The 23,279-nt window shown below is 41.3% G+C and overlaps 1 protein-coding gene across 1 annotated transcript in view; it reads right to left on the bottom strand.

Moving 5' to 3' along the window:
* Positions 1-23,279, bottom strand: part of LOC104081695 (CUB and sushi domain-containing protein 2-like) — a 306,834-nt gene that overhangs the window by 210,169 nt on the left and 73,386 nt on the right. Inside the window, 2 exon segments of the mRNA XM_009584534.1 lie at positions 10,104-10,311; positions 16,967-17,161. Coding sequence (XP_009582829.1) covers positions 10,104-10,311; positions 16,967-17,161 — 403 coding nt within the window.

The raw sequence follows: 23,279 nt of genomic DNA, 5'->3' as shown, positions 1-23,279 counted from the left end.
TCAGTTCTCCTGAGTGTATCTAGTGTATTATCTCATAAACCTGTTAGTACGTTGGTATCGCCAGTTCACAAACCTGAATCTCAGCTGCAATCTAAACAGGTTGGACTAAAGGGTTTGAATGCACAAGAAGAGACAAAGGCGTGGCAATAAGCTGCTTGCCCACTATGACAGTAAATGGAAATAAATCCAACGCACAAGAGCATTTTTCCTTCCCATCTAGAGTTCAGTTTCCTGCCAACTTGCTACTTAGCAAGATATCGATCCAATTCCTGTTTTTACAGGAGAGACCAACCTTCAGAGAGCCTCCCACCAGGAGCATTCAGGGGCCTCGCACACTTCACTTCTGTACTTTTTCGTGACTGGAAGGTGCTGATCTGACACCTCTATCTTGCTAGAAGGCTACGCTTTGTCTAAAGAGCAGAAAACAACACACACAGACACTCCACTACATTACGCCTAGCAGTCAACAAACATCTCCTAAAGTAGGCTCTCTATAAATATTTCTTCCCTGTATTTCGTGCACTTAACTATTTCTAGAGACAAGTGGAAAGATCAGGTTAGAGAGATGCATATGCCCCGAGAATTATCAAAAAATAAGTGACACTTCTCTGCAGCTTGAGCTTATGCAAACCATGCTAAATGCAATTCTTCCCCAACTTTAATAAATTAGCATATAATGCAAATTAGAAGGGAGTTGTAGTTTAATTGTGTTTAACATGAGATTCGTTAGCATCAGACATCCAAAAAATCAATTTAAACAAGAGATGAATTCAGCACCAAACAATCTATCAGCTGTGACTTTCACCTACAGCCCATGAAGGAGAGCTAACTGAACACACGCGAACAAGCCCGTGCTTTCATATGAGAAGCAGCTGAAGTGAACCGAAGGAGGAAAACCCAGCAGGCAAAGATAATTTAAAATATATTTTATGAAGCAGGTGACATGTGAAAACAAAGTACTTATATTTACAAGTTGTGTTAAAGAATGTAAGAAAGCATCTGTGAATTGGTCCACAAAGAAAGCCCAGCAGAAAGAGGTCTTTGAAAGCACTGAAACAGCTGCAGAGGCGTCTCCACTCTTTCACTTTGAAGTTGTAGATGAGGGTGAGCAGTGTAAAACATGACTATTATCAGCTCTGGCAGATAGATTTTGACACGCAAATCCAATTCCCTCAACATAGTGAACACCTCTGCAAAAGGAGACCCCTCTGCATATGCACATCCTCTGTCAGCTTAAACAATGGTGGACCCTCGCACAGAAAATGACATGAATTGGTTTCTGAACAAGAAAAAAAGCAATGGGTAAGGCAGAGACATCTCCTGGAAGCACCTGTAAGTGAAGTCAGTGACCTTTCCCACCAACATTTTTCCAAATCCTTGCTTAAACTGGGAAAGCTCAGTGTCCCGCTGTAACAGCACAGAAGAGACATGGTGCTTTAAAGAGGACCCCAGATGTCCAACTTTTTACAACCTGTGACATCATTTGCACTTACGTAAAGTCTCCTTCCCCTGCCAAATAAAGGTATTATTCACCATTTTACAATCTATGTGGTTACTTATATTTTGGGTCACGCCCAGAAGGTACTCTTGAGATAATATTTTTTTCAGTTTTCAGCCAGTTGTTATACTCATTTGCACGAGGTCTGTCTTTCAAAAAAAAAAAAAAAAAATCTTTTTAGCTTGCAGGTATTGAGTGTTCCTGCAAACAAGCCTGTCCTTCTTCCAGTGCATTTGCATCCAGGACAGAAACAGCTAAACATTAATTTATTCATGTTTAGTAACTTTCAGGGATTTCCCCCCCCCCCCCCACTACAGGCCTTCCTGCACCTCATCCCTTGAGGTGCAGTCCACAAAACAGTAGCCTTCACATAGGGTTCTCTCTCTGCCTCAGAGGTGACCAAACAATAAAGAAGGACAAATTGGGATAAAAAGGACAATTAAAACATGATCAGGGTAATTTTCAGCCTAAAAGCATCTTCTTTCTTGGCTTATAAAGCTAGACTGAATATTCATGAAATGCTCTCTACTATCTAGCGAATAGAATTAATCATATTAATGCATGGAACAATAAGATTAGCCAGAAAGTGGTATACGAAATCCAATCATGTTTTATTGAATGAAACATGAGTGGGAGAGGTCACGAGGCCCCTTCATTGTCATTTGTCACAGAAGTCTCTCTCCCTGCCACGCTCTTGGCAGAAGAGCAGTTCAGGCTTTTGGAAGCACTGAGCACACGCCTCCCTACAGAAGGGCGAGCAGCCAGCAGCAAGGAAAAGTGAGTTCTGCTGCCTCCATCTTTGGCCACGCTGCGACTTCGGGAAGGAGCTGTACGTATTGTCAACTAAGTGCTTAGCTGATGAGAGCTAATATAGTCTGCACATTATTTTCCTCAGCTGGAGTACAACTGAAACCTTCCCTAGCAGAAATATATGCTAAACTATGGAACAGGAACATCTTTAAATACCATCTTACCCTGATTAGCCCTATTCTTACAGAATTTCCCAGTTATTTCTGCATTGCAACAGGCCAAGGAGCTCTAGGACAATGTGCAATACTACTCTACAAAAATGACTTTTGTACAAAGCTATCAATCCTTTAACTTCACTTCAAAACAGCAATCAAGATGCTCACAAATCATTTCCATCCACTAGGGAAGCAATCAGCTCTATCTCTCAGCTGCCACCAGGAACCAAGGGCTCCCAATACTGTGTCAGCTGTCTCCCATCAGGGAGAAGTCAGCTCACTGACCCACAAATTCCTGTTCTTCGTATTGCAGATCCATATTAAAATAAGGCCTGAAGTGCAGCATAGCAAGCTACAAAAGCTGGTACATCCCAGGGAACTGACACCATGCTTGCCAGAGACAAGAAGGGACCACCATCACCACTGCACCGCCAGCAAGGAGAGCTGCAGGCATTTCAGAAGTTGGCTGCGAACAGGGATGGTCTGGTTTCTGACAAACTTCTCCAAAATGTTATCTCCAGGGAAAACACCTCCTACGAGAAAAGGGAGTTTTGCAAGAAGATTATTTCCCATTAAAGCAATGTTTTACAGCTTTAAAGCCTTTGTAGAATTTGTTTCCAATTAAAAGCACTATGAATGCTTTAGAAGAAAAAAAAATTAAACTACCAAATAAGGAAGTCTATTTTCCAGATCCCAGTGAAGATGTAACTGACATTTAAGTAGGGATTTTGAAAGCTACTTCATGCACGTTTTTTATTCATTCCTAGTCCTATAGAAAATGTTACCATGGAAGAAAAGCATCTGAATATTACAGATTAAGTATCCATTAGTTAACTAGCTCTTACAATAAGGAAGCTTAATTCATTGCACATTCATAGGAAAAGAAAACTTTCAAAATTGCATTATCTAGGCTTTAACTAGTGACAAAATAAGTTATTTCAAGACCCAATTCAAGTCTCCAGCCCCATACAAGCACCAGGGCAGGATAATGCCTGTCAACTTTCAAATAAAAGCAATTACTGACTGGGGAAAAAAAAAAAAAAAAATCAAAAAGGAAGTGGCAAGTATGAGATGAAAATCATTTTAAAGCAATCATCAGGCAATCTGTTTTACAGAATCCCTGCAAAAAATGGCAGTTTCTGGGGAGCACATGGGGAAAAGCACAGTGGAGAGGGCCCGTTCTCAGCTCCCACTCACGTTGCACAGCTGTTTATTGTAATGCAAAGTCTGCAAGATTCCTGCAAGCACTCTCCCACTACCCTGTACTGGTAGCAGCTGCATCAGTATAACCAGCAGCAACATCAGATGCAGACCCAGCACTCCTGAGCTGCAATATGGAGGCAAGAGGAATGCACTTTAAGTGACAATACACTAAAGCCTGATTCACAAGCCCTTTGGAGCCAAAGTCTTTCCATTGACTTCAGTAGACATCGACTGAGGTGTAAGATGAAAATATATGCTGAAAGCTCCGAGACAGCTATCTAAGGATCAGAAGCTGCTTTGATATAAAGAAAATAGATTGGTTTGTTAGAAGCACATACAGAGAACAGTTTTTCACCAACCAACGTTATCATCACCTGAAAGAGTGACCTTCAAGAACACAGGTACTCTATAATCTCTTGCAGGAAGAGCACAAGATGTGCTAATAGATTAGCCTGGCCAGTGTACAAAATAACTGGTATCAAGAGGGAAGCACAAAGCAGATCTCGCATAGGAGAACTTTAATGAGAAACCTCTTAGCAGATAGACAAGGGTGGTGGGGAGGGAAGGGTCAACCGCAGATAATGACAGGGAAAGAACTAAAGTCAGCAACAGTTGCTGAAACATAGGTGATTCTTCCAACCATTCCTCCCCCTGACTCAACTCTCTGCAGAAACACAGCAACAAGAGAGAACTTCTGAAATGCTTTTCCAGAAAGGGCTGGTGTCCAAAAGGGGTCTCCTGGGCTCAGCTCCAGAAAGGAAGATATTCTAGAATTAAGCAGAGGAACCTTAAATTCAAAGGTCCTCACAGTTCTCCTCCCAGGCTCACCCCGGCACATGTCCCTTTTGTTTTTAGCCATTGCTCAACATCTGTACCATAGTGCTTCTGAAGCAGAGCAAGATGCTCGCCTTGCCTTCACATCAGGCACAGTTGTGCTAGAAAAGTAATACAAAATAATATACATGCGCTTGTTAAGGCATGCTGCCTTGTTTCTAGGAAATTAAGAGACAAAGCTAAATCCAAATTCTACCCAAATTAAGTGCAAAAATACTCCTAAGGAGAAGAAGGAAAGCATTTCTGCAAGCAAGACGAGCAAAATATGGCTCCAAGGCTGAAAAGGCAAAATGAAGATGAGACACTGAAGAGGAGGAACCGGATTCAGACAGGAATAAACTCCATCGATTTGGCACTTACTCACTTGCAGCCCTGCTTCTCCCACTGCATTCACTTAGCACGGGATTATTAACAGAAAAATCAAGGAAAAAATATTTCCCAGGAGAAATGACAAGGGAAGGCTCAAAGAGTGGGAGGGCAGCAGAGGGGCAACATGACAGATGATGCAACCCCCCTGAAATTAGACTTCTCTTCCATAAGGTAGAATAATTAAGTCAAGAGGAGGGGTCATAGGGAAGAAAGATACCACAGACCAAGACTCTGCATTAATACAGCAATTCAGTATGTGCTCGTGTCCTCCTGGAACAAAATACACAAGTGAGGCAGTTGAGGAGAAAGCAGTTTTTAAAGGACCATGAAACAGATTAAAAAAAAAAAGGGAGTGGGTGGTATCTGGAAATTTTCGGCCTCATTTCTTTCTTTCAAGGGTAAGCATTTGAATTTTCAAAAATATAGCCACATTCAGTAGAAGTTGCAATAAGAAATAAAGAAACATTAAGTTGAAGAGGAAATGCACCATGGTGGATTGTAATTCATAAGAGTGGGCACAGTCTGGATTGCCCAGAGAAAAAGGATAAGCAACAGTAGCAGTTTCCATTTCCAAGCTATGGTGCAATTTCTATAGGTTGGGCTAAGCAAGCTCAAAATTTGGACAGAAAAAACAAGGACCCAGTGGCAAATGAAGTAATTTAAAAGCAAATCATACTCCCAGGTCAACACAGAGCTTCTCAGCATGATACTATGAGGTGCTTTGCCAGGTAACATTCTGTTTCAGCTGAGTTCAAGCAAAAAGATTATGTGAAATAGGGTTATGGAGGGCAAGGGGGAAGAAAGTTGATTGCTGCACTAGAACCTAACACAAGGCTAAAGAACAACCGAAAAAGGTTCTGACCCTTTACATACTGTAGTATTTTTTGATCTGAAAAACATCACACTACAATATAGCAGCCACAGGAGCACCTTTCTTAGCTAAAAGCCCAATCCCTCCTACGAATTTGGACTCTCATAATCTACCAAATACAGTTCCAAAACGCAACATAGCTATAAAAGATTTGAAAAACCTCATTATTGAAGAAGTCACCTACAATCCAAAGTAAATTTCCCATCCGAAAATTAAAAACATCCAACCAACCTTCAAAACATGCCAGACAGTCTGTCATAGTCAAACAAATGAGATACTTGTTAGTTTTATCTCATGGAACTAATTCACTTGGCAGGAGCAGAGGTTTCTAAATAGTTTCATTGCTGGAACGAATAGCCATGGAACACCAAACATCGTTCTGGGGGGAAAGGGTATCACTAGCTGCTTACATGTTCAGCAGACAGCTGAAGCTTACGGTATCTCCCCTTCATTTCCTCCTATTTTCCAACAGCATAAAAGAAACTTTTTATAAGAAACATGAGACCATCTTCCTGTATTTCCACAACTTTGAAAATCCCTACTCTAGAGGAACTGCAGCATGTGCATGTTGCACCTACACAGCCCAAGAACAAGGCTTCTACCTTTTACCCATCTTGCTTGCTTCAGCTATATTGGAATGACCGCAGAAACCTTCTTTGCTAAATATTTGCATTATAGCCAGCAAAATGTACACTTGATCTTAGTCAATTCCTGTAAACACACATACATAAATTGGATTATTAGTCACTTCCTACACCACCACCTTCTCTGGCAATAGCAGCATAATGCTTTAATAAAGATAATACAAGTCATTATGCCTAATATTAGATACAGGTCCCAGATCAGCTAGATGAGATCTGAACAGATGACAGAAAGAAGCGCAAGAGACAGACAACCACATTTTCATTGTTTGCATACACTTAAACAGCAGTGAATATGCACAAACATAGGAAATCCAGACCTCCTCCACCACAGGCAAAGCAAAAACTTACCCTCTATTAATGCGTGCTCAGAGTGCAGCCAAACAATTGCTGCACAGCACATTCCTACTTTCTTTAAGCCTTCAGGGGACACATCGATGCTGGAGGTGTTAGATATTTTCAGTGTAGCTGAGCACCCACAGGCATGCTCGCCACTGAAGAAAGCTTTAAACTAGGTACCATGAAACAGCCATAATCAGCAGATACACCCGCGAAGTGTTAGCTGAGGGATTTAGTCAGCTCTGAGCAGATACTGACACAAAGCACGCGATCAACAGAGCTCAGTTCCCTTAAGGACTGGAGCCCGAGCTGCTTTGAGGAATTTTCTTCTTTTACATGTATTTACAGAGAAGAATTTCATTAATCCTTTCAGATCTCTCAGCTAGTACTAAATGAGGGGGAAGAGAACCCCAAGTCTTGAAGACAAGAAAAAGTCAGGGAATAATGACATAAGAGAACATATATCCTACAAATGCCTCTCCATGTCCAGTGCATCCTTGCCCTAGTAGAGGAGGGCTGTGAATAGGATGGCCACTCCAGCTAACCTCAAAGAGAGCAGGGCAGCTACTGCCATCCTTCCATTTTTTCTTTCTAGCCCGGAGACCCTCACATTGTCCTTCCTAATCTAATGGGCTCTTTTTCACACTGCTACTTTTCCCCCCCTCCTGTTCTCTGCTCAGTAGAATTTTATTTCTCACCTGTCAAGGAAATCTAGACCCAAGGTCCCATGACAGAAACTGTGATAGCAGTTAAGAGCTGTAAATGTGTTATTTTATTAATATGTCTCAAATAGCTACTCAACCTCTATTGCTCTGCCTGACATATGGATGCCTAGGCCTGCAATGCCCTTTCCCTTTCAAGACTTATTGCAGGATTCGCATCCGACAGGTCGGGAACCAAATGAAACTCGTAACAGGATTCTCTGGGGAGCGGCTGTGTGCGCCGAGATCGACGTGCAGCACGGCGGATACAGCTGTAGTGACTGCTGAAGGCAAGAGGGTTAAGGGAGCCTGGCTCGTAAAAAAAACAACAAAGCATCTATTTTTAAAGAGGGCAGGGTGAATGACAATACAGGAGTTAGTAAGTGCAGGCCAAGTCAACCTTACTTAATGTGCTGAGTTAGTGCTCCTGTAAATACTACCATTATATAATATTTCATAGCTTGAAAATACATACGAATTATACTCCAGATGGAATTTAATTTTGTTTATTCGTGTACATCTCTGGACCAGATTAAAACTATCTATAATGCTTAGGAAATGAAATATTTAGCTGCAAGCTACTTCAATAGAATGGTTTATTCGGCCGCAAGTTTATCTGCCATATTACTAATAATTAAAACTAGGTTTTCATAGACAGAGGAGAAAAAAGGTTTTTAGCTATATTTTCAAGCTGAATCATATCAACATGTTTAAAGAGGAGATATGAGCTCCACTTTTTTTTTCCCCCTACGGGCAAAAATTATTTTAAAAGAAGGGAAAAATGAGTCATCTGAATTTAATTATCAGGCTCCAAGTTGTGAAGGCCAGCTTTGAAAAATGAAATTCACAATAAGGCTCTTTGTAATTCCGCTTATGGGACTAAAAAGTTTACTTCAAGAATACTAAATGAGGTCCCTTTGAATTGACTGGTGTGTTTATCTTGCCCATGTGTATTTCATGGAGCTATAAAATGCAGGATGAACCTCAAAAAGCAGGAACAGCTTCTTCTACGAACCCTGGATGAAATTCATGTTTGTGTGACCTGTTTCACTCATTAACACGGTGCATCTCGCCTGGCCTGCTCTACCAGCCGATTCAAACGAGTCCACTGCTGTTACAGCTCGCAGAGTTTATCCGACTCCCAGTGAAGATACATTTGGAGGAAAGGCATCATTAAAGATGCAGCACATGGGCACTTGCGGGGGGAAGAAGGAAAGTAAATACATCATTATTCCCTCTGACAAGGCCCCAAAACTGATGTTTGTAAAACATGCTACCTTTAAAACAGCTCCTAAATCTCATTTTTAAAAGAGTGCGTGTGCACATACATGTACTACTGAACGTCAAAGGGCTTAATTTTCTAAGACACATTTGCCATTTTTAAAGTTCTACCATGCTGTATTTATGGGTAGTTTATTAATTTTTTTCCAGCAGGTTCACTCTGACAGGCATTGTTTTATTTTTGATATGACAAGACACAGTGCTGCACTGGCAACACCTCCAGGCTGAATAATGTTTCTTAACTAGCTACATTCATCTTTACCACATAGCACAGATGACTGATCCTCACTGCAGTACATAAAGGCTAAAAACTAACAGTGCCCTAAAATATTAATGCATGCTAATAAAACCAGTTTTTCTTCATGAAACAGCACATCTAATTTTCAGAGAGGTCCTAGAAACAGTAAACAATTGGTACATGGTAAATGGCAAGTTCTCTCACATCAATACAGCGTAAACATTCAAATCCTATCCCCCATAATTGCCAGGCAAATATAAATTAATTAAATGAATGTTATTTGTGGCTGCAACTGAATCCTCATTTCCTGCTGATAATCCCAGGCAACACCTAATTATTTCAAACACTTAATTCTTCCCTTCCAGAGGGATGTTGGGTTTAAGACTACTCCCTTCCACTTGCTGCTAGTTAGGAATTTTAACTGTTTGTTGAGTGCAATCACAGTGCAGAAGATCAACTACAGGCAGAGTTGTACTCTGCTATAAAAGCAACACGTCAAACTCCTTCTGCAAGCCCTCACTTCAGACTTCATAGCACTGATCATTTGGGCAGCTCTTGTATATCAGTAAAAAACAGTATGGCATTTATTATCCATAAAAGCAATATTTCTGAAAGCATTGCTCAAGCAAACAATGGAATGAGAAGGGTGTTGAAATTCTATACACAGCCTCCTGTCTAAAGGACAAGCTGATCTGTAGAAACATTTGCCAGAAGTTCATTAACAGTGAAGTCAACTTGTCAGCAACATATTTAGCAACAATCAGAAAACAACTTAGCAAAACCAAGGTTTGAGCAGGGTTTCGTGGGTTTTGAAGTGGGTTTTTTTTAGGGTGGGTTTTGGTTTTTTTTTGTTTGTTTGTTTTTTTTTAATTCTTTATTTCTTCTAACCAGCTACACTATGAAATCTTATTGCAGCGAATATGATTTCAAGTAGACAATAGTCACTGCAAAGTTAACCAAGCAAATAAAAAGCATCCCAGGGAGTTTCACTGGAAGGTAGCAGCTCCAAGCTGTGACTGAGAATAACCAAGAACTACCCCCATTCAGGCACAAACTCTGTTCACTCTGAACATCCTATAAAGTTTGGATCCACGCACACAAAAAGTCAGTGGGTACTACATGACTGTACAGACCATAATGAAGAGTGGCCAGTAGTAACCTACCAGAGCGAAGATCCCTCTGTTCCAGCAACTTCTAAAACATCATATCCATCTTCCAGCTGAAAATCCATGAAAACCAGAGCAATAGTGTCTCCAGGTTCAGCGAGAATAGTCCACGTGCAGTCTGCATTATTGCCATACTCCAAGGGAAAATGAGGGCTTGAGATAATTCCGCTTTGTCCCCGCAAAGTCCCTCCACAAGCATCATCAGCTGGAAACAGAATGCAAGTTATCAGATTTTGCTGAAATGCAGAAAGCAGTACACTAAAAAAGAATAAGCCCAAATTCAAAGCAAAGCTTTAAAAGCCCCAGTGCTTTTGTTGGGGTGTGTTTTACCACACACTATTAAGAGACAAAGATGTTGAGGGATGCACAATCCTATTAGGTCAGCCAATGTCTCCTAGCAAGTGCCAGCTCATTCCCCACTGTACACTTACTAGTGATTTGTTTGTCTAATTTTAAACACCCCAAGTGACAGAGCTTCTACCGCTTCCCTGGGGAGGCAGTTCTCAGCTAACGCATCTCGCTGTCAGGACAGTATTTCCTCACATGTTGTTGCCTGAGTTTTCTGTTCCATCCCTTATTCCCGAGTAGGATCCTCTAAGGTGTTTTCTGCAACTTTCCTCCAATGTGTGTAGCCAGCAAAGCAGAAGGAAAACCAGCAGGAACTCAGTGACTGAGAAGGGTTTCACTGACACATGAAAACTCCCCTATTGCAGCAGGGAGAGAGGTTGGTTTCCAACTCACATAGATCTCAGCACCATCATCAGAAACACCCCCAAGGGTTGTGACAACAGGACTTAAGAGTACAAGTGCTGTATTTAATAGAAATCCAATAGAAAAGGGAAAAGGAGTGGAGTATCCCACACACCTGCCTTACATGTCTTTGTTTACTCCAAATTCTTAAGGAAATGGATGTTGTTACCAAAATCGTAGTAGTAAAAACTTAACCACTTGTTCAGAAATCTAGCAGTGACATTTCCTGGTTACATACTGGATCTCCTGTTTGCTGCAGGTTCTTTCGTTTTTACAACCGGAATTTTATCAGCAGGAGCTATTAGAACAATTAAAAGAGAAGGATCTAAAGAAAACAGGGGCAGGAAGACAGAGGAAACCAAGAATTCATTTGACTAGCATCAGGGCAGCTCACTGCTCTCGTACATGCAGCATCAGCTCAGCGTTTATTTGGAACACTAAGAAAAGCCTGTCAACTTTACAACATTACAGAGCAGCATTTCAGATGCTTTAGTCAAGGAGCTTGGGGCTTCACATTATAAACACTTATTTTCATTATGAACTACTTCAAAAAAAACCCCTTCCAAACTGAAATTTAACACAGGTAAGAACATTTGTTAAGTGCAATGGGTCATCAGCACCTAAGGAAAGGCAGGACAATTCTGCAAGGCTGCTCAGGAGGATCCTTCAGCTTTTAGACCTTTTCAGGAATTAGCATCTTGTGCTATCAGCAGGTTTTATCAGCAGGGCTGAAACTTGCAGCCTCTAACTCATGAAACTTGAAAGACAAAGTAAGACAAATATATGCCAACTTTTCTTTCTCATGGCCATCTGCTATCCCAGCGCAGCCAGCCACCTGAACAAGCAGAAGGCAACGGGCAGACACATGCTTCCTGGTGACTGACGGCAAGTGATTGAGATGGGAACACCCCAGGCTGTAACTTACTGTTCGCATTGCATTAACACACTACGCATGTTGCAGTGGCCTCTCTCGGCCCCAGTGGAGATCAGGGACGGCCCTTTGCAACTGCTGCCGTGCTCAGACTGGATGCACGTCACTGATTACTGTGGAACTTGCAGAAAGCAGGAAAGGCAGAAAAAATATGACAAAAATCCAGACGCGTAGGTGGACATGCAACTACTTCTGGGCCACTCCAGCAGCGAAAACTAGAACTGAAAAAGGCCAATGAAATCCCAACTCAGTGCTCTATTCCCTGATATTCTATTAGAACAGTCAAAGTTATCTATTTGCTGCAATCGTATTGTCAGTGAACTAAAGTTATGCATGGACGCTGAAGAGCAGTTAGAATCATCGATAAATTTAGGCTGAAAGATCTCTCATCTAGTCCAAGCACCAGGAAATCCTTCCAACTTCAATGCATCATACACAAGGTTCACAGCGACACCTCCAAAGAAAGTCCAAACCCTTCCCTCTGACAGACAGAATGAAAATGCTTTTTAGAGGATGAAAGGATTCTACCCAAACAGGATAAGCACAATTCACCAGTTTACTGGTATTTTCAAATTTGATTTCTCATGAATAAGTGCCCTTGCAGATGCTAGAAAGAAATAGATGCAAAAAAGATTCTTAGAAAGCAAACTCCCAGACCACATGCCTAGCAGCAAGACAGACAGAGCAGGAGTAAGGTCATTAGCTGCTTCAGCAATGCACAGCGATCTGAAAGGGCAATTTATTCTTAATATACATTTACCTCCAGAAAGGCAGCTCTCTCCAACATAACATGTTAAACATTATTGTTGCCTGGCTGCTACTGGCCCATTCGAAGTACCTTTGCAAATAAGGGCCTGCACCGCTACTATGAGACACCTTCAAGCAATCCAGCCTCTGTATGCGAACACCACTTTCAAGGGCATAGGTGCTCTTGGCCAAACACTTGCTTCTCACTGTGACCATGCATTCGTGCAGCTCAGGTCTACACAGAGCCCTTACACACACACCCCCAAGAGCAAATGCACAAGGATTTTGAAGAAGCAATTCCTATTGGCAAGTTCTCAGCCACATTTACTATTGGGGTCTGGGAAGTCTGAGGCTGGATCTGGTATATTGAAGTTGTTCTTGTACTGAAAGGCGGGGATGGAGAAATATGCTGAAGAATTTTGACTCAATGCTATATTAGAATTCTTAAACAAGGGAACTACATTTTTCTTTTTACGGGACTAAGCTAACTTAGAGTAGCTGAAGATCTAGCCAAAGGTATGGTGGTTTTGGCTTTTTTTTTTAATTAAAAGGGGAGTTTTTAATTTAAATTCCTTGAAAATTTTTCATTGCAAAAGGTATTTAATGGAAAATGTATTCCCTTCCCATCCACCTCTAAATACACACTTCCTAAGTTGGTAGAGGTTGTTACTGTTTAAACACATTCTACAATCTTCTAAAATCTTCTTGAACAGCCTTTCAACTATTTTGGGCACAGTGCAGCCTAAGCAGCTGTTTGAGTTATAGTAAGACAGACCACTTAATGAGATTATGCATATTTGATATGCTTAAAATGTAGCTTCGCAAATGTTCTCAACTTTTCAGCTGGCTTACTGAATTTTTACTCAACCGCCTACCAGAATCATAAACCTATCAGTTCTACTTAAATTCAGCATACGATCTGGGCAAGACTTCTCTCCACATGCATGAAAGCGCTTTACAAAACAGATTCAGATGTTTCCAGATATTCTTTTTGTGCTTCAAACGCACCATTCGCTTTATTTGAAGTTAACTGACCCAGGTGAGGGTTCTTCCTTCCTTGGCTGCAGCAGGACAGAGGACAGCATTCCAAGCCTGCTGGGGTTTTGCCTCCAGCATGCCAACTGTCAAGATAAAAATACAGCTAGACTTGTAGGACTCAGCTTAAGGCCCCATTTACATTAAGTACCAGGCCTCATTCCATTCTGTGAATACAGAACAATTGTGCAGAAAGCATGTAAAAACACACAAGATGCAATAAGGAAACCATTCCAGACATTTCTGACACACATTATAGAGATGTGATAAATGTCAGCTTAGTCCAGATTTTACAGTCTGACCCAGACTCGCTGAGGACTTTCACTCCTCGAGGCAAATTTCCGAGTTACACATGGTCTACCAGGCACAGCCAAGCTTCTCTTCTGGGCAGCCACAGCTGCCACCCAGTTCCGTGTTCTCCTACTTTGCAAATCAGCACAGAGATGTCATTCGCTGCTGCTTTGGTGCTCCCTGAATGAGGTCACCGCAGTTTTAATCCTTCCTGCCACGCAAGCAAGAAACATAACTCACCAGAGCAGAGTCTGTGCAGACTGAATTTATAGTCTCTTTTAGCTCAGAGTCCAAGAATCAATTTTGATATAACTGTGCTTTCAAAACCACTGGCGAGCTGCAGCACCAGCTACTTTCACTAGCTCTGCAAAGACACATTTCACCAAGCTATTCTTCCTGCATCTGGAATTCCTTCCTACATTCTTTTCTCATTGAGATTACACTTGTCCTTTGGGGAAAAAAAAAAAAACCAACACTGTACTTCGAAACTGAGAATTGGGTAAAGGGAGCGCAGACAACTCCTATGAAGAAAAAGCAGCTGAGCAACAGCACTCCTTCAAAGTGTTGCTGTCCTGGCACGTCCTCTCAAACACCTTTGTTTCTCATTCTTTTCTACCATGCATTTCTTTGCATCTTCGATTATTTCAATGCATGAAGACTGGAATAGAGACAAAGCTACCAATACATAGAAAAGGAAGTTACAAAGCAGAAGACAAGCACAAAGAAAAGAGCATAAAGAAACCAGAAGAGGATATTGATTAGCATGGTAGAAACTTACACTGTTTTCAACACTTGTCTCATACCTCTGCCATTATACTGGAGAGGAGCGGAAGGAGGAAAAGGCAGAGTCCACAAATCTAACACTGTCCTTTGCAGTGACATTAGGCAAGTCTATTCCCAAGACAGCAGCTCCCAGGATTTTAACAGCTGCTCAGCTAGAGGGAACCTTTCATCTCGATTTGTCAGGAACTGACCCAGCAGCATGACCCACGTCCAACTTAAGTTAGAAAATAAAAAATAAATACAAAAGCATTTAAACTTTCAGATGACAATTACCACTAAGCCAGCATTAATTATAAGCTACACAGGCCACAAAGATCTTTTCTCTCTCAAGGAAATATAGATATTCTTCTTCAGGCAACAGTTTTGAAACCGTTATTTTCCCTGCAGAAGAAGGCGTAAACCTTTTTGTCAGTACGCAAATCTTCTCGCCCCTTGCAAAGACTGAAGGCTGTGTCACCAGTTAATCAGCCAAGCATGAATGTCTGACTGCTGAAAACCTATTATGGTAGAAGGAGTGCAGCTGGTTTTCAAATGCAGCAAGTCAATTTGCAGAGTGTCTTTGCTACTTTCTACCTTCCTGGAACAAGACATAAATGTCACATGAGAAGATTTCTGGTTCCTGCCTCCAAAAAACACCTTGGGAGTTTTACTTGAGGAAAAGTCTTGAAGGATCAGGACCAAATCTATTAAAAAGGAGTGGCTACCTCCAGGAACCTGCAGGCACATTGCTACACAAGTGCAGCTGAACAAGCACATATTTTGCTACCATCAGAGCAATTCACACAGCACTGATGCAAGTACCATAGAATTGAATATTCCTCCATTCTGAAGCATATCAGATGCCACCCATCATTGCTGGATTCAAGATTGAAATGGTGGTGTTAAAAGCAAGTTTGGCAGTTCAAGACAAAAATGTAAAAATAGTCTTTTACTCCATCTGCAGCAGGTTGCAATGATGCCAACCCTCAACTTCAACACCTGCTCGGGTCAGAAGCTAATCCCTCACTTATTGCGGTCTACTACAAAAATGTCTGAATGATAGCAGGGCAAGAAGATACTGCCTTCCTCCAAAGGAAGGCTGCTATTAGAGAAGTGCTATCAGACTGGAGGAAACACTGGTCCATTGACGCAAGTAATTTCCTTCTCTTCTAAAAAGGGTATCGCTTTGCATACTCTCAAAGTTGAATTACAGTGAATGTTTTTCCTGCACACACTTCCAGTGAAATTAGGAAAAAAAAAAAACTAAAGAAGGTTACAACGAGAGTCCTAATTCAAAGGAAAAGCAAAGAATCATAATTGATCATACTAAAATGGCAATGATAGCTGCCCCTCTCCAGTGTCAGTTTGGCTGTATGAACCATTCCGTCAGTGATATAAAGCCCTTGGCCTCAAAACAGTAGGTAAGCGTACAAGAAATACACTAAGTAGCACGTATTACTGCTGTGTAACTCATTCAAGCAAGCATTAAAAACACACCAAGCAAACAATATTTGCCCACTTTAAATTCAAGATTTATGCTACAGCTTAGAACTGCTGATTGATTGCACAAGCAGAGTCAATAAAAAGAATCAATATAAGATGCTCTGCTGAAGTACACAAGGAATTGAGGGGAAAAGACTTCAAAGTAGCAGCAACTGTTTTGGTATAACACCACAGATACTTGTATATTTACAGACTTTCTAGTCCCTTGTGGCCCCAGAGAATTATCAAGAAGCTCTCTATACTGATAAAGGAATCTAAGTTTCCCTACCCCAAAAGGGCTTCCAGGAAAGCTAGCCAGCCTTTTCAAACAAAGACCAGATTTTACCTTCCATATAGCATCCCCTGTCTGAGGCTGCTGGCCCCGCTGCCAGCAACCCACAGCACATCAGCACTCTGCACAGACTCACATTTCTTTACAGGAAAAGCACCAGAATCACTGTGGAACATGCCACGACGGAAGCCAGCTTGACATTGCAGAAAGCAGAAAATCCAGTCTCATTTTCTAGTGTTTGATCTAGAAAACCTGCATAGTCTTGGGTAGGTGCCTTATCTTACAGTAATACTCCTGCTTCCCCCTCCCCTTTGGACAAAGAAATTGAAGTTAAAGTAGCTGTGCAGCATTTTGAATACTTTGAGCACTTCATAACCTCCCTGTTATTCACCCAAACCCTAGCAGCTTTAAGGAATCCAATAAAAAGGAACCTCAATATTAACTACATCATGTTTAGTTTTCAAGTCTTTTAAATCAAGCTTACAGTCCGTGAAGTTTTTCCCAACCCCAAATAGCTCATTAAATCCTGTTTCATTGTGGCTTGTTCCAGATGAAGAGAGGGCACTTTACCTCTGCAGAAGGGGAGAGGAAAATCCCAGGAAGCACCGCTTTCCAAATTGGCATGGCATGTGAGCAACGCATGTCCTTCCAAAAAGAAGCCTGGATTACAGCTGTATCTCACTTTGTCCCCGATGCTGAACGTTGTCCCTTGCTGAATTCCATTCTGCAGCCTTCCTGGATTTCCGCACGTATGACTTGGTAGAACTGCCAAAGAAAGTTGCTTCTGGTTAGGGACAGTGCATTGTAACAGAGCTGTCAGGTGAAGAATCCAGAGGGAAGGCTCATCTCAAAGTAAATGCAGCACTTAAAATGTAAAGAGCAAATAACCACAAAACTTACCCTACTGGATTGCACCAGAATTCATTAGGCCAGTTACAGTTCACACTGAAGTACCATTTCTACTGAGTATATGTAAGGAAGCAAAAATCACTCCCCAAGCCATTGAGTCAGAAACAAGATCCCCCTCTTTCCTGACCAGTTTTAGCAGTTTCTAAACCAAAGCACCCCTCTTTCCTATGCCCCCCTGCAGTTCTATTGAACACAATTGCAGTTGATTAGAATCCAGAGATTACATTCCTGTTTGAAATAACGTTTTTCAACAGACCTTCGCCAGGCACCTCAAAGGCCCCTGCATCGTAAGCAGCATTGTGTTATGCCTTAGAACCACACAGAAGACAGCAAAACCTGTAATTAGCAACTACCGCCTAGACAAAAAGAGCAACATTTCAGCCCACCAGGATTTATACTTCATTGCGCTGTGTGTTTAATCCAGATTTCACACATATGCATCAAACCGGACTCTGAACAATGCAGTTGGACCCAGCTCCACTGAAGGTAAACTATAGTCCAACAAAAGTTTGCATCAGAAAGAACATGGGATAGTTGAATGTAAGACGGAGAAGTTGCAGCTAAAATGCTAGTAAATCCTTAACCAATACCTCTGTAAAGCAGTTTCAGAGAATTTAAAACTTGACGGGTTCCCATAAGCCACTCCAGAAAGATCCACTCAAATCACGGTTTTAGAGCCCAATGTAAAACCCAGTGAAGACAACCAAGACTAAGAATGACTTAATCAAATTTGAATCAGGCCCTTGTGTAGCATCTTGTATTATAGTTCTTTTTCATTAAGGCTGAAACATCAGAAGAATAAAAACATGGTCATTCAAAGCTGAGTGACGGTTTATCATTGGAAACAATTTTGTCAGGGGCATGAACAAAACCAGATGAATTTCTGCAAGCAAAGGGAGGTTTAGTCTGCAGCTTTGCCATGGAAAAGAGGAAGATTAAAAGGAAAATGATATGCTAGTATACACGGCATGCAGCAGAATAAAATACAACCAAAACTGTGCGTAAACACGTGAATGAAACATAAATCCCTGACACTAACTGATGCAAAGACACTACACCTTTCTGTCCTGCCGTGGGACAGTGCTTTAGGATCGGGATTTGAAACTGCCCTGCTCTGGCTCCAGTACAGGCCTTCCCCCACCAGCAGCCCCGGCTGCCTCCTCGGAGCAGAGTTCAGGTACCCTAAGAGGGCTCTCTACAGCAGATACGCAGACAGTATTCCTCACAGCGAGGGAAATGAAAGACTAATCTGTAATGAATATAGGATTAGGCTTCCTGGATCCAGACAGACTACCTTGTTTTCTAGTTAACCCAGATTAAATGCAACCTTACCACCTTAAAATTGATTAATTTTAATGGCAGTACATCTTGATTCCTGCACTGCCTCAGTTTTTTTTTTTTTATTTCCTGCTGTGACTGCAAGCTCTCACCACACATCTGCATGCAGAGGAGCAGCCCTTCCCAGAGCCCCAGGAGAGCACAGCCAGCACCCCAGGGACACAGCGCTGGGCTCCAGTCTCCCCACACAGACTTCCATCGCGCAGCAACGGGGGGACAGGTACAAGCTCTGACAGACAAGATATCTTCCTTTCCCTAAAAAATACTATTTGCACCTTTCCACAATGCGCCTAGAGCTGGGAAGTTCAGCAGCAACTTTCACATAGAAATATTAATGACCACACAGGTTTCCTAAGCAGGGGGATGCTATCAAATACGTCAGATGGGTTGAAAAGCAGTGTAGAACTAATGTTTCATTTTCTGTAATGATACTCAAAACCCCAATTTAATTAAATTACCAATGTCACTTTTTGTAAAAAAAATGAACCCATTCTTGCTTTTTGCTTCCTTCCTTTAAAATTAATGACTAGAACTTTGCTATAAATAAAAATCTATCATTTTTAAAAGTCAATCTCTAACACTAGCTGCTTTCTACTTAATGAACTGTGAAGAATCAGACTACCTCGACCTGCATCATATCTTAAAATCATACTTGAAAAACAGGATCTCATTTTAAAATTCTGCTTCATTTGGCTGCCTTAACTAATATCTTGTTACAGGACAGACAATGCACACATGCTTTTGGAGGAAGCAACATTAACTCCTTGATTGCTCTGAATTCAGTGGAGTTGGTGCAGGAATTGGTGAGACCTGATTTTTTGGCACAAGCAGCAGATAGAGCTGCCTGTGTGAGGATCCGCTGTCAGTCATGTCCCTGAGACCCTTGTGCAGAAGATTAATTTGGTCAGCCCCCAAACACGAGCTGATGAAGCCCACCTTCGCCTACCAAGGGAGGAGGAGAGTCAAAGGACACAACATTTCTGCTCCCTGAGAAAGCACAGCTTCACAAAACCCCTAGAGCAGACTCCAAGGTGGGAGTCCAAACACCTGGGGTGCAGAGTCTGCAGATGTCCTTGTAAACCCCCTGACCAGTTCACTCGGCATGGGAAGTCCGTGCCTTTGTTCCACTGCTGAGTGGGACCCCCTGAGCTGGTGCAGCAACCATTTTCACAGCAATGGATTTGTGATTCTACTCCAACGTTCCCAAGAAGAGATAATATTATTGCTCATACTTGGCTGCCTCTAACAGCCAGACTCTCTGATTGCTTGAGAGATTAATAGAACTGTATTATTTACATCAGATGTCGCACAGAATAATATTATTAAAGCTTTGTCTTACCCATTTACCAATTCCACTGTAGATTAGTAGCATGGATTTTTTTCCTGCCCATAAAAGCTTTGTTCCCAGCAATCAACATAATATTTTCCAGTGATTGTATGGAAATGAATGCAGCCACAGACCAGATTTGTACAGATGAATAGAAGGTCCTGTTAGTCATTTTGTAGCTAAGTCTGTTTCCTTCCATGATGAATTTAGAGCAGTTTATTTTATTTGTCTTGATTTGAACAGCTGCCAAACCGCTATCTTATTTTATGACAGAGGAAAGGAAATAGGATTATTCTATTGCAGTTGCATCTGGAGAGCTCCTCAACATACCTCAAACATCACTGTACCAAGGGCTACTTAGATATACTGCCCTGGAGACCCCACTCCCTGCGATGACACAGTAGAGGGTCTGGTGTTATTTGCCAGCACAGACACAAATAGAACCAGACCATTAATTGATCTCTGGAGAGGAGGTTAGGTGAGAACTACAACTACAACTGTCTTAAGAGGTAACAGGAGATAGGATGATCTGAGGGTAAGGCAGAAATGTCACCTTTTCAACAAGGAACTATGAAGTGTCAGGACAGGGAAAACATCAGCCAGGAATAAACCCATCAAAACCTAGAACTCTCCCACTCCCTGCAGTTTTCAACCTATCTTTCAAATCCACTTACTCTTCAAAAAGAAACCTGTAGGGCATAACACCAAGCTCTGCCCAACTAAACTTCCTTCTGCTCCAAACTTTCTCTCCTTTTTTGTCTTCTCTTGCCTTTCAGTTTGGGCTCCTTTCGTCCCATCCTTTGGAACCCACACATGCTCCACTGATTTATCTCTCATGCTTCATCCTACCCTGGGAGCATCATTCAAGGTCTTGTGTGCTATGTAGCTTTTATAGAGCAATGAAGATGCATTTCCCTCATGGTGCTACCCTTTGTAAACTTTATATCCAAATCTATTAGTACAAGGCCATAGTGCCTCACAGATTCATAGTGTGTTGCTTGAAAATTAACTGAACAAATTGGAAACGGAAACAATGTATTAGAGAAGTTTCCACCATCCATTCCTGTGAGCTGCTAAAGAGCAGCTAAAGAGCTGCCAGAATTGCTGATCTGCATCAGAAGCTTCATACCATTCACTGACTTTAATTTTTACCCCCATTTCTTTCTGCCATTTTCAACAGGCTCACCAGGCTGTTCCCAACTTTTCTCATCCCCTTGCCCAGGATTACTACACTGGAAGTTTTCAAAATCAGCAGTTTTCAAAACCTAGTACTTTTCAAGCCATGTCTCCTTGTTCCAGTTCATTCAAAATTAATTAGTAGTTTTTAAGTCATTAGATGTGACTCAACGCATCCTTGGACAGCATCCCACCATCAAAATGCATTCAGCCTAATTACATCAGCCCTTCCTAAAACCCCATAGCTCTTTTTGTCAGGAGAAAAAAAGGCAAAGGAAAAAAAAAAGCAGAGATACGTTTCTCTTCTTGCTAATCACATTGGTACATTGGAGTTACCTTACCAATTCAGGTACTTTCAAACAAAACAAACTCAAATCCATCCCCAGCTTGCTCACCATTCCGAAGAGAAATCTTCCCTGTTTCCTATTCAAATTAATCTTCAGCTTCATTTTCTCTGTTTATATTGTTCAAATATAAAATAACCCCAACATTTAATACATCTAGATACTGCATTCCAGTCTATTACCCTATTTACATAGCTAAAAGAAGCATTTTTATTGCTTGAATTATCTATGGTAGTTTACAACAGATATTTCAATGCTATCATTGTTCTAACCTTGAAATCTTATCAAGGAGTGCAACTTTTATGATATGAGGCCGTACATTATCTCCTCATTCCTAACTAATTTTCATCTCTAATAAAAAAAAAAAGAAAGCAAGCCATGCCAGAGCAGACACTTATAGCTCCTGAATACAGTTAATTTATAAATCCCAATGAAAGGATGCTACATAGACCAAGCAAAATAACAAAACCATTGACCTAAACTACTTGGCTCAGTCATCACTGCACACTCATTTCCAAATTAATCTCCACTATGCTTTTTTAACCCTTCTTTCCATTTTCCTGCACTTCCTGAATCTAGTGGGGGTTGGAAGTCAAGACATCCAAGCAAATCAACAGAAAGGTCTCTTCTGCTAGAGATTCAGGCTGGGCAGAGTGGTATTTCACTCAGAAGACAATCTGCACTATATTTGTTACCTTCCATAGAAATTCAAGGAGAAAAACAGATTCTTTAAGGAGAGCATCTTGAAGATTTCCATCACAGCCTCAAAAATTAACTGAAACACCCATGACACAGCACAGACAGCGCACCTTTGGCCAGCACAAAGGTGAACTCCAATGGGAGGGGGAGACCCACACAAACCAATTTCCTCTCCCTTTTCGTCCCTAACTTGTGGGCCAAGTACTACAGGGATACTCCACGACTCTCTAGTATCTTTCACCAGTGTTTTAGTGCAATCTGTTTCAGCTCAGAAGACTTTTAACCTTCAGAATAAATGTCCAGTGTGTGCTACAGAAAAGGAAATAAATGGTATCTTTTTCATTTTGTTTTATCCTTTTTAATGTCATGATTCATTTCTAGTACAGCCAACAGAGATAAAGCTAAATGGAAACTATTTTTTCCCTCTAATATTTCTTTGTTCACTAAGAAACAGCCAGATAGTTACTTTTGGATAATAACAGACCAGAATGGTTCATCATCCATCTTCTTTGTAGCAGTAGTTCTAGGGCTTTTCTGGAAAAATTCATTTTCAGTTTTCAATTTACCTTCCTGGAATGTGCTACAACAACTTCCATGCAACTTCCAACGTAAGCTGAGAGAAGAGTACTTTAGATTTGATTTAGTCATCCCACTACAGAATAGCAAAAGATTCAAAACATGAAAGCAGTTAAGACCACAGGAGATACGGCAACAAACAATCCCGTGTATCTTCAGAGATGCAGCAAGCAGGGATCCTTAATATTTGGGACTTTATGCCACTCGTTATTTATACTTTCAAATTAATGTCATTACTTGCTGAGCACAGTAGAGGAAGCCTGGCTAGAATGAAGATGCAGATACTGAAGCCTGGCTACAGAAACCTTATGCTGGGTCCTGAAGAACAACGTCATGCTGGCAGATGCTTAGTTTCCAGAACCAGTGGTCCTCACACACTATCCCAACCTGGGATGCTCTCCTGCATTAGGAGCCTAATCAGCAAGGCACTTGAGAATGTGCTTATCTTTGTGAACATGCTCTAGTCCTGCTACTTTTCAGTGTAACAACACTTGAACACAAGCTTAATTTAAAG

Source organism: Fulmarus glacialis, unplaced genomic scaffold, assembly GCF_000690835.1.
Source record: "Fulmarus glacialis isolate BGI_N327 unplaced genomic scaffold, ASM69083v1 scaffold6559, whole genome shotgun sequence".
In the NCBI taxonomy this organism is placed as follows: Eukaryota; Metazoa; Chordata; class Aves; order Procellariiformes; family Procellariidae; genus Fulmarus; species Fulmarus glacialis.
This window is presented reverse-complemented; position numbering and strand designations above follow the sequence as displayed.